This window comes from Cryptotermes secundus, unplaced genomic scaffold (genome assembly GCF_002891405.2).
Source record: "Cryptotermes secundus unplaced genomic scaffold, Csec_1.0 scaffold1016, whole genome shotgun sequence".
NCBI lineage: Eukaryota > Metazoa > Arthropoda > Insecta > Blattodea > Kalotermitidae > Cryptotermes > Cryptotermes secundus.
The window spans coordinates 31,809-44,183 of NW_019724759.1; the positions used below are offsets into that span (position 1 = coordinate 31,809).

General features: G+C 40.2%; 2 protein-coding genes across 8 annotated transcripts in view; one reads left to right on the forward strand and one right to left on the reverse strand.

Annotated features, from left to right (window-relative positions):
- Positions 1-12,375, reverse strand: part of LOC111863000 (protein O-linked-mannose beta-1,2-N-acetylglucosaminyltransferase 1-like) — a 136,467-nt gene that overhangs the window by 31,767 nt on the left and 92,325 nt on the right. The gene's annotated exons all lie outside the window — the stretch shown is intronic.
- Positions 382-10,084, forward strand: LOC111862999 (zinc finger protein 2). 2 transcript variants are annotated; one of them, XM_023848922.2, is made up of 6 exons: positions 382-807; positions 1,528-1,751; positions 2,726-2,896; positions 4,782-4,934; positions 6,406-6,576; positions 7,802-7,841. In XM_023848922.2, exons 2-6 carry the CDS (start codon positions 1,635-1,637, stop codon positions 7,814-7,816), a joined length of 627 nt encoding a protein of 208 aa, XP_023704690.1. In that variant the 5' UTR covers positions 382-807; positions 1,528-1,634; the 3' UTR covers positions 7,817-7,841. The 2 variants fall into 2 exon arrangements, with proteins under 2 accessions (XP_023704690.1, XP_023704689.1); XM_023848921.2 differs by lacking the exon at positions 7,802-7,841 and adding an exon at positions 8,995-10,084 and having other exon boundaries at positions 385-807.

Below are 12,375 nucleotides of genomic sequence, written 5' to 3' on the forward strand. Positions count from 1 at the left end.
AGATTAATAACCCTTCGCTCAGAACCATACCAAAGGTTATGGGTGAAGTGATATTGAACACAGAACACCCCCCCCCCAAAAAAAAAAAAGGCTGTGTGGGTTAAGAACCTCTGCAGTACAAGAGATCTGGTTGCAAAATTATTTATTACTGTTATAGCGAATGACGCAACCCCTGGGGGGGGGGGAGCGAGGAGCTCCATAAAGTAGATGCTCTGTTAGCATACCTTCTTACCGATTGTGCTCTCGGCTTTGGCGGGCACTTTTATATTTAGTTAAGGAATGATGCGTAGAGAGGACATAAGTAATGCACTCGTGACGTCACGGCGGCCATGTTGCCCACCAATACCGACGAGTTTCAGGAGCTTCACGTTCGGTCACGTTCACGGGTTCACGGGGTAGAACGGATGTAACTGATGACAGCGACGACCGCGACGGCCACGACCGACTGACTGTTGGGAACGTTGGGAACGTTGAAAGGGTTGAAAGTACCGGAAGTGCGTTGTAAAGAAATCTTGAAAGGTGAACGGTTTCATCCAAATTTGAAAGTAAATCGTGTCTAGGAAGTTATCCTGTGGTTTGTACTACTATTTCTGTTACATATAAATTTTCGTTTTAGTGATATAATAGTTTTATACGTTGCCTTAATTATGTCAAGGCTATACGGCAGTACATCTATTACATCCTAGGTGATAGAACTTCGTAACCAACGTTGTGAGAACCACAAATCTTCCATATGCATTGGTCTTCTAGAATAACTTTGACCTAGAAATTAATAGACTGGAAAGCACACAAAGGAATTTTTTACGTGTAAGTAACATTCGATTTACAGGGTCGCATTTATCCCATAATTGGCGTTCACATTTTAATGTTTGAAATTGTAGAACACTTCAGACATCACCTTATTTCTTTGTTAATGTCCTGCGGTTGAGACTTTTGGTTTTTATGTACCCACTGTACAAATAAGGGACTTCACACTTTTAATGTGAGGAATGCTTCAGAACTATAGAAGTGAGGGGTTGCCGTAGGGGTACCGATATGCACTTGTATTTTGGATGCTGTCAGTTCCAATTTCAGCCAGGATATGGGCTATTTTGCTTTGGTACGTTTCGTGGTTTTGTATGGTCCCTTCAATTAAGTGACATGATAGTTCCTTAAAAGAAATTGAATTCCTTCTTTCTGTTAATATGCTGTTGCTGTATTGCCATGGATTATACTTCCTGCTGCATGTCATTGTGATATTTCTTTTCTTATTTGTTGAACGTTTAACCAGTCTATATTTTTCATCAGTTAGGCATGCAAGTCCACCTTTCCTTAAGAATTCTGACAACACCAAGGCCTAGAATGAAGTAATTGAAATTGCAGTGTATCCAAATGCATAGTTAATATACTTATTTTAAGTATGTAGATTACTGTCTTCAGAGATTTGTTGTTGGGTAGTGCTGACAGAACCAAGTAACCCATCTAAATATATGTTTCCTTAAAGTGCCGTGTTTTAACACCACTCATAAATTGTATGTTCCCTTTCAGAACTTAGTCACATAGTCCAAGTCACGTATTGGTACACGCATCAGAACTTTGTGGCTATATCACTAGGTTTCTTGTAAGCCTCTTTCCGACACAACGGACAGCCCATCATGTGTGATGATCAAGTTTCAGGTTTACAAAAGACTCAGCAGTCTATTGCAACAAGATTGCCAAAAATTGTATTACAGAAAGCTGAGGAAATATTTCCTTCTCTGAAAGGAATTATGGTGAGTCTTCTGTGCTTATGTCTTCAGAAAATAATGTCACATGATGGAATATGACTATGGGTGGGTTTTGGATTGATGACCAGATTTATTGGGCTTTTTGATATAGCGCCTGATGATGCTTTACAGCACATACTAATGACCACAGTCAAGTCTTCAGTATCCTTGCTTGGTAATGGCTTCAGTTTCTTCTGGATTCCCAAACTCTACCCAGCCTCCAGTATGAGCTTCCAACAGCTGAACCCTAGCTGTTGTCTAACTCACACTCAGTAACTTAAAAACTGAACTAGATAACTAGCCTTGCTTGTAAGACTTCTACACAGACCATGTAGAAAATACCGCTTTCATTATTCCTGTATTCCCTTGTTTGTGGAGCCATTACTAACAGGTGTTGTATAATTGCTTATTTCATGGTAATTGCCTAGCAATGGTCCTGCATTGCATAATGTTATGGTCTTGTTGCATGTATTTGCATGGGCAATGAACTGAACCCTTGTTAAAAGCTTCTATTAAAAGTAATTTATATTTTCGCAATATTCTAAGAATGGTTGCAAACATTGTGGGGGCTTAGTGTCTTCTGCATTATTAACATGATGAATTCAAGGAAGATGTGAGTGGCAAGTCATGTGTCATGTTTGTGAGGGACAGGTATCTGGGTAGAAATTCACAAGAGAAGATTCCAGGTGGTAGATGTATGCATGGATAACAGGATAAGATTATAAGAGACCATAAGTAAAAAGTGCTGCAGGAGGGTGTGGACTGAATTTCTTTAGCCCAGAAAGGCCTGGTACAAACGGTGACTCTCCTGTTTGCTGTTAGTGGTTAGTAATGGTTTTGGTAGTTGCATAGAAGGAAAACAATGGAAAACAGTGGTTGTCAGTTTGATGCAGTGCAGAATTGTGATGTCAATGAAAGTGTGGCCTGTTCTGTGTGTTGACATTATAACCATGAGTGATAAGGGTATTGCGGTTTTACAGATCTGCTTGGGTTCACAGAAAGATGTTCCAGGCTCTTATGTTGAGGCACTTGCATTGTCATATCACAATGGTGTTCCGGCTGTCAACATAAAAGTCGAGGAATTCTCAGATATGGAAGATGGGGAGGATCCTGTACCAATGACAATTTTAGGAACAAAAGCTGAATATGAGGTGAGTTGTATGTTTTTGTGTCCACTAGTAAACATACATTGCTTACATCCAGAATTGCCTGTTCCCTTTCACATTTGCATCTGTCACTCAAAACTTCTCCAGTCTGGTGAATAGGTGAATTCTTGAGAAATCCTTTTTGACATGTCTCAGGAGGATTTCTTCTTCTTCACATTGCTCATGTTGTACTATTGTCATTCTGTGTGAATGTCATGTACATGAAACAAAATATATCACAGTGATTCTTATAAGCCACCTTGTGACACAACCCACGGTCCAGTATGCATCATGATCAAGTTTGAAGTTTACAAAAGGCTGGCAGTCTGTTGCAGCAAGAGTGCCAAAAATGTTGATAGGACATAGCTGAGGAAATATTCCCTACTTTTAAAGAAACCGTGGGCACTGTTCTGTGCTTTCATCGACCGAAAGGAATTGTATGTTCTTGTTACATCATTGAACTAGACAATTTGCTACAAGCTTGTATTAAAAGTCATTTCTGTATTTTTATTTTGTAAGAATGGGTGCACACATTGTGGGGGCCTAATGTCTGCTGTATTATTAGCATGATGAATTCAAGGAAGATGTGAGGGGCAGGTCATACAGCATGTATGTGAGGGACAAGACGTTCATACAAACAGCGTAGAAATCCAGAACAAAAGATACCAGATGGGAGATGTCTGCATGGATGAGAGATTACTATTAAAATGGAATTTAAATAAATAATTTTGGAGTGTGTAGACTTCAATTACTTGGCCCAGACCAGGGAGGAGAAGCAAGCTGTAGTAGCCAGGGTGATGTGACATCAGGTTTCATGAGGGGCAGCAATTAATTTTTTTTTTTCATTTATTCGCCTTCCATAAATCCTAGCGAGAGTACATTCTCATGCAGATGTGGCGATCGTCCTTGTTACAGTCACAACTAAGGATTACAGTTGTCATCCAGTAGCATGCACATTTGTATAAAATACTGTAAACATATGCAATATAATAAATAAGTTAATTTTAGTAGTAAAAGTAATGGCAAACCTTATACAATTTGTACAGTTTTATGCAAGTCTATTAATTAAAAATTCAATAGTTAAAACATAATGTCATTAATGAGTTTTGTATAACATTCATTAATTATATAATAAATTGAAATAAAGACTAGTATACAGGAATATAAAAATTGTGTATATCTAAAATAAGCATCTAAAAACCAGAACACAAACTGACAACCTTGTCTTCCTTTAATTGTAAAGCAAGACAACTACTTTCACCTTAAAAAGATTTATAACCAAAATATTCCTGTAAAGAATAAAAAAATGTAAATATAAAAATTGTTTTAATTGTACCTCAAAACTCTTAGTGTCACTCGATATATCCTTAGTATATTGTGGTAGATTATTATAGACCTTTGTTCCTAAACAGTAAACTCCCTTTTGGTATTTACTCAAATTTACAAGAGGCTGATGGAGGTTATTTTGCTGTCTGGTATTTATTCTACGAATCTCTGAATTTACTATGAATTTGTTTCTATTTTTTATCACAAAGAGCTAAAGAGATAGTATGTACTGAGATGCCAGAGGTAAGGTTTCTGATTCTCTAAATAAGTTCCTGTACGAATCCCTCCTTCTGCGTCCCAACATAATTCTAATTATATTCTTTTGCATTCTAAAAATTTTTATACTTTGGGGTGAGTTACCCCAAAAGGGTAAACCATTATTTATAATATAATTAAAATAAGAGTGATAAAATAATAAAAATGATAAAATAATTATAACATAGCGGTTATCAGTTTGATGCAGTGCAGGATGGTGATGACAATGAAAGCGTATCCTGTTCTGTATAATAACATACCAGTGACTCATAACGGTGTGGTGGTTTTACTGAACTGCTTGGGTTCACAGAAAGATTCACCAGGCTTGCATAGTGAGGCATGTTCATCATCGTCTCGTAGTGGAGTTCAGGCTGTCAACATAAAAATTGAAGAATCCTCAGATATCGAAGATAGTGAGGATCCTGTGCCAATGACACTTGTAGGAATAAAAGCTGAATATGAGGTGAGTCGTTATGTCCTCTCTGTGTCCAGTGTTAGGCATATCTGAGTCACATCCAGAATTGCCTGTTCTCTCTCTCATCTGCATCATTCATACAAAATTTCTCCAGTCTGGTGAAGAGTCAATTCTTGAAAAGTCCTTTTTGACATGTCTCAAGAGGACTGCATTTTGCTGTGCACATTGCTTGCAGTGTACTGCCACACTGCATACCAGCAATACAGTTGAAATAAAATACTGAGGGAAATGAAGAACCAAGTTGCATTCAAGATGAAATACAGTGAAACCTTGATTTTATGATCCCAGATTTTACCTATTTTGCGAATTGATGCACTTTTTGCATGTTTCCTGTTAAATGCACATGACCATAATATTAAACTTTATTGGACTTAACGTTTCCTCATATTCTTGCTTTCCCTGAATTTACACTTCATTTCTCTAGTTCCGACCATAAAAATTTACAGGATTTTATGTTTTCATAATTCAGTTCTCAGAAATTCTTATTCGACATAATGGACTACATTCCCATCTGGCTGTTGGAAGCAGTTCACTTGAGAAACACTTACTGCTCATTGGCTGATGCACAGCTGCAAGCAGATCATGTACACCGTGTGACTTCCATAAAGTCTGTTGTGTGGAAGGGGATTTTTCCACCACTGTAGTACATCACACATTAGAACAGCTTTTGTCTTGTTGTGAATATGTTTTCATAAGTGAAACATACAGTGCACCCATTTTAAATTATTTATTCTTCCAGTGCTCATATGAATTCTTTCTTAGAAACCAAAGTTTATTGTTGATTAAGATGATTTTTTTCCCCCCTGAGGCACAGTAGGTCGTTGTTGTTGCAGTCCAAGGGCCAAGAAGGCCCATCCCTTATAAATTCATACATTCAAGATGAATTTTGCAACCAGAGGATGAATTAGGCAAGTAAAAGAAAATAGGACCCATTTCTAATAAAGTAGGAAAAGGTGAAGGCCCAAATGGTTGTGAGACGTTGAGGCTCTCACATTTTCTCTAGACAGTTGGCTTACAGATGGTCTTAAGGTTGTCAGGCTTACACGCTGGCTGCCCATTACCCCCATTGGTCATCATCAGGTGTTCTAAAACTGTGAAAGATGATGCATCCGTAGAAAGTTTTGGTTGGAAAACGTGGAAGGAAGGGCCAACTGGGAGACCTGTACATAGATGGAAGGGCAGTATTAAGAGCAGATCTCTAGGCTATGGCTCAGGAGAGGAACCAGTGATGGGCTACTGATTTCTTCATTCTCCAAGTGACTATTATGTGTTCAAGACAAAGACCGCACCATGGAGTTGTTAACTAGTAAGATTTCTGTTAGTTAGATCAAGAAAATCTGTACAGAGCAGCCGTCATGAGGGTGATGCACTGCACAGTGACCATAGTAATGAAAGTATATGCAGTTTCATGTAATGAGAGCACACAGCCATGACTGATACAGGTTTGCTGGTTTTGCAGGACTGTGCACATCCACAAGAAGATGTCCCAGGTTCATGTACTGAGACCGGTCTTGCGTCTCCTCATGGTGCATTTCAGGCCATCAGTATAAAAGTTCAGGAGGCTTCAGATGTGGAAGAGGAAGGGAATCCAGTTCCGATATCATTTCCAGGAATAAAAGTTGAACATGCGGTGAGTTGCTTTTTCTCTTCTCTTGCTAATAGCAAGGCATCTGCAGCTGCCTGTTTTGCTTACTGACAGGGATAGTAGAGGCCCTACCACTGATCCTTAGTGGACTCGGGAGTTCATCTTCCAGCTGAGGCCTCAGTAGATTTTAGAAGAACAATTTTCTTCCTGATCAGTATTTTGTGTCAGCAATTCCTGTTCCTTTTGATGGTCAGATGGAACAAAGATATTGTCACGTGTTAGTCACTGGACTTTTGATTTGGAGTGATAATTGGATTTATTGAACACTTATAACTCGTCCCTACAAATGCTTTAATGCTATCGCTGATCTACACATTTAACAGATAACTACGGCATATGCTGTGTCTCACTCTGTTATCTCTTTGCTAGTCATTACTTGGTTATGGCTGTTAACCCCGGGGATTCATAGCTTGCTTACTTGCGCTCTTGTTGGATGGCAGCTGGCTTGCAACTCACACACTTAACTGCATCTCATGGTCTATTAGCCGTGACTGACTGACCCAAAGTAGAAGTCACATTATGACTGTCACTCAGCCAGTCACATTATGATTGATGGTCATTTGGCCATTCAACGCGTATCTCAGGCCTAAGACCAAATTTTTATTACTGTCAGATAGTTGTGGTTTTGTCAATGTGGAGTACTTCTCTCTGATGAAAGGACAGGTTTGTCATGCTCAGTAATACATCTCATCTGCATTTACAGTTTTACATGTTTACATTCTACATAGTTGTGAACAGTCTGGATCCTTTTGATACTACATATTTACAGTTTTACATGTAGCTTTAGTGTGTCTGTGCACAATATGAACAAGGCCTCTGTCAGCAGATCAACCCCTAAGTCATGTGGCTCATATTAAAACAGCTGCCCAGTCACTTGAACAGTCATATGCTTTACCGCTGCCGAGTTTAAGCCTCTTATATTTTCTTTGTGAGGCTTTGCCTTTTCCAAGGTCACAAACTTTTGAATTTTCATGATTTTGTATGACCCCTGCTTGTTGCCTGCACAATCTCCTTATGTAATTACGTGGGGCAATCCAAAAGTTTCCGAAATTTGAATTTTGCACATGAATGGTTATGAGTACATCAAAATACCGCTAGGTGTCTCTTCACACATCCTTCTTGAATCAGTGTGGCAAGCAGCATCAAGTTGAGTGGTTGGGTTTATTGTTGGTGAACGTATTTCCATTGTTGTGTTTCCGTGAGTTTGCAGTTTTGCGATGGCTGACCTGAGAGAGCAGCTGCAGAAATGGACCAAATGTTGAAACAAGCTTTTGGTGAAAACAGTTTAGGCCAGACACAAACTTACAACTGGTATAAGTGTTTTAAAAATGGCCGAATATTGACTGATGATGACGATCGTTCAGGATGGCCGTCAATGGGCAAAATACCAGAAAGTGTCGCGAAAGTTAGGTATCTGATTCTGCAAGATCGTAGACTGACCATCCAAGACCTCTGTAACACCTTGGGACTAAGTTATGGTACATGTCAACGAATTTTGTCAGAGGAACTGAACATGAGGAGGAGTGTGGCGAAGTTTGTGCCACAACTGCTGCAAAATGAACAGAAGCAGCATCGCTTGGAAGTCTTCAGGGAACTTCAGCAACAGCTTCAAGAGGATCCAGACTTTCTTTCGAAGGTTGTCACTGGTGACGAAAGTTGGGTTTATGGCTACAACCCTGAAAGCAAGCAGCANACGTCCAGAGAAGTGGCGCACGAACGACTGGGTACTCCACCATGACAACGCACGACCACATATGGCTTACATTATGCAGGAATTTTTGGCTAAAAACAAGATGGCAGTTGTTCTCCACCCACCATACTTGACAGACTTAGCTCCATGCGACTTCTTTCTCTTCCCCAAGATGAAAATCAAGTTGAAGGGGAGAAGATTTGATACAGTTGAGGAAATTCAAGCGGAAACGCAGACGGTACTAAACACCCTAACAAAGAAAGACTTCCAGGATGCATTTGAAAAGTGGCAGAAACGCTGGGATCGGTGTATGCCCTCCCAAGGGGACTACTTTGAAGTTGATGGTGCAGAATAAGATCTAGGTAAGATGTGATAGTTTTTATTAATATATTTCGGGAACTTTTGGATTGCACCACATATAAATACATGATACTTGAAGAGCCATGTGCAATTCACAGATCAATGTGCACCTTGGACATTTACTAGTGTGGAGAACCTTCCTATGCAGCCATTGCAATGTTAAAAGGTGACTGCTGCAAATTCCCAGGCAGGGCAAGCATAAGTCATTACTGATCTAATTAACAGATATCTCCATGTAGCCTAAGCATGATCACACAGAAAACAATATTTCAAGCAGTTCCGCTATAGTTGCATGTTGTTTCACTGCTGCGGAAGCATGCTACAGCATGTTACAGTATTTGTCTCTTTTCCAGGGCACCGTGAAAGAGGATCAAGCCAAACATGGTGAGTTTCCATTTTCCTGCAATGTGTGTTGTCAGACATTCAGCCTTAGCAGTGGTCTGAAGAGACATGAAAGTATGCACCAATCACCTTTCTGTGATGTATGCAACAAATCATTCACGAGGAATAATCATTTGAAGGAACATCAACGTACACATAGTGGTGAGCGGCCATTTTCCTGTGACGTGTGTTACAAAACATTCATCCGTAGAAGTGATATGAAGAGACATCAACTTATACATGATGCAGTCCGGTCGCTTTTCTGTGATGTATGCAATAAACCATTTACGAGGTATGGTCATTTGAAGGAACATCAGCGTATACATAGTGGAGAGCGGCCGTATTCGTGTCATTTGTGTAATAAGTCATTTAGTCAGCACAATCATCTGAAAGGACATGTACGTAGTATACATATTGGGGAGCGGCCGTATTCCTGTGATGTGTGTAATAGGTCATTTACTAGGCAGTATTATTTAAAGCTGCATCAACACATACACAATGGGGACCGGCCATTTTCCTGTGATTTGTGTCACAAGTCATATATCCACAGTAATGACCTGAAGACACACCAACGCATGCATAGTGGGGAGCGGCCCTTTTCTTGTAATCTGTGTAATAAATCTTATGCAAGTAACAGTCAGCTGAGGTCACATCAACGGATGCATAGTGGGTTGGGTCTGTTTCCCTGTCTTGTATGTAATAAGTCATACAGGTCTAAGAGTGAATTGAAGATACATGAACGCATACATAGTGGAGAACGGCCATTTTCATGTACTCTGTGTAATAGATCTTATAGAAGTAACAGTCAGCTGAGGAAACATCAACGCATCCATAGTGGGGTGGGTCTGTTTTCCTGTTCTGTATGTAATAAGTCATATACATCTAACAGTGAGCTCATGGTACATGAATGCATACATAGTGGGTAGCAGCTGCATTTCTGTGGTATGTGTAACAAGTCATTTAGTAGGTGACATTTGAAGGCACATCAACACATACACAGCAGGGATCAGCCATTTTCCTGTGATGTGTAATAAATCATTCAGTGCGTGTGGACATCTGAAGTAACATCAGCAAGTCCATAATGAGGAGTGACCATTTTCCTGTTTCATATGTAATAAGATGGTTACCTATAAGAGTGTTCTGAAGAATCATCTACGTGTGTGCAGTGGGTCGCAGCTTCTTTCCTCTGATCTGTGCAAGGAATTATACACCCAGCACAATCATGTGAACATACAGCAGGGCACAATGTAAAATAATTCACATGTAACATTATCATTCTTCAACTGTGTATGGCAGAATGACCAATACGAAAAGCTGGGAAGGCCTGATTAGGGATTAAAATGCAGAAAATAGTATGTAAGCTAGATGTGGTTATTAACCCGTTGCCGTGGTTCGTCGTGTATGTTTCGTCAGGGATTTAAATCGTCTGGGGGGGTTCGGCGTGTATGTTTCGTCCAGCTGCACACCTATGTTATAACGCCCATAATAATTGATGGTTTTGCTGTAGATTGTTGGATTTTTCGCTGGCCTGTTGTCACAAGAACAGAGTATACTAAGCCAACGAGTTTAGCTGAGATAAGTCATCGTTACATATGCCTGTCTTGCAGCAAATTCGTGTTGCTTCTTGTAGCGGTTTCGTCACTCAATGGCGTATTTGCTTTGCTTGTGAAGTAATAAACACCAGAGAGGTGATGTGTGCTGTTGTATATAATATCATATTGCCCTGAGCTGGCCACACAAACACATTCCATTGGAATTCTTAGAAGAGGGTTGTCCAAAATGTTATTCTCGTAAAATCGATTGCTTTCGCACAGTACATAGCACCCATTTCTTAGAAATACGCCACAATTTAAGGCAGAACACTGTGGTCACCCCCTGAGACGATACGGATGTGTGTGGGGGAGGGAAAAGTACTCATTATCGCTCCAGTTGACGCCATTTTATCGTACTGACCTTGGTGGTCGTTTCGAGAGCCAGCTCTGTGTTTAGACTAATGCTTCAAGGCGTCACCTGCTTACATAGCCGAGATACCGGGTGCTCATATTATAAGGCAAGGTTATAAAACCATCTTTTAAGATCATTTTAGTGAAAGTTTCATCCTTCAAAGCGTACCATTCACTGCTCAAATACTAAACAACCTGCTTCCATTGAAGATATAAAGGGGGTTCATATTATAAGGTAAGGTTATAAAACCACCTTTTAAGATCATTTTAGTGAAAGTTTCATGTTCCTATCTCATAGAATTTAAGAACAATGATGAATAAATAATTTTCGAGCAAAATTTAAATGGCCGGCTGAATATATTACCGCAGGAGCCGCGGCCGCGGAATTTAAATGACCACGTCAAAAGGTTAAGGGGAATTGTGTCATCACACATTGCCGGTTTGGATGTTTCCTTGTGATATTTGTAATAAATTATTTGCTTAGCAGACTGCACAGAGAATGCTGGGAGCTGGCAATTTTCATGTTGTTTGTAAAAATCTTTCAGTTCTAAGAGTCGACGCAGAAGACATCAGTGCTTGAGTACGAGTAGTACTACAGAGTGTCCTTATTCCTAGTATATGTTCTACAGATTTTTTCCTTGTATGTAGACACTACTGTGTGTACAATGCAGAGTGACCTGGTTCTTTAGGAGCAATATTATTACACTGAATTCCAGAACTGGCATTTTGACAGTGCCCAAGGGGATGACGAGTCGGTATGGCCAAAGTGCGAACGAAGAGAGAATCTTTGAATTTGTGTGCCCAGTCTTAGTGACCTAGCCAAGGGCCGCACCATAGCTCAAGCCTTTAGTCGCTGGCTTCCCACCGTGATGGCCTGGGTTCCATCCTGGGTCTGGTCAAGTGGGATTTGTGGTGGACAAAGTGGCGCCGGGGCAGGTTTTCCCTGAGTACTTCAGCTTCCCGTGCCAATCTTCATTTCACCAATTGTTCCACAATCACCCTCACCTATCATCTGGGGCTGGTACAATTGACCAGAAGTGGCCACAGTATAAGGGACTTAGTCCCACCCCACTAGCAATAAAAAAAATAATAACCTAGCCACATAAATTCTTGGCGATGCTGAGCCTTAATGTTCAGTTTGGGCAGCATGCTATCAGGAAGTTCTGTGGTATGTAAAAGTTCCTTCTCATGTCTTGTTTTCATCTGTGCATTGTAGTGACAGTTCTAAATGTAAATATTGTGGCATGTAGGGTAGTTGCTATGCAATGACCATGTAGCAAACAGCTAGACATCAGCCCATAGACAGCAACAGAGGAGCAGTGTTTTCTCTCTGGTTCATGACGAGGTGTTATAATCAAGACAGTTATTTGAGAGGAGTGAGTTGGTGAGTGAGTGAGTCAGGCAGAGGAC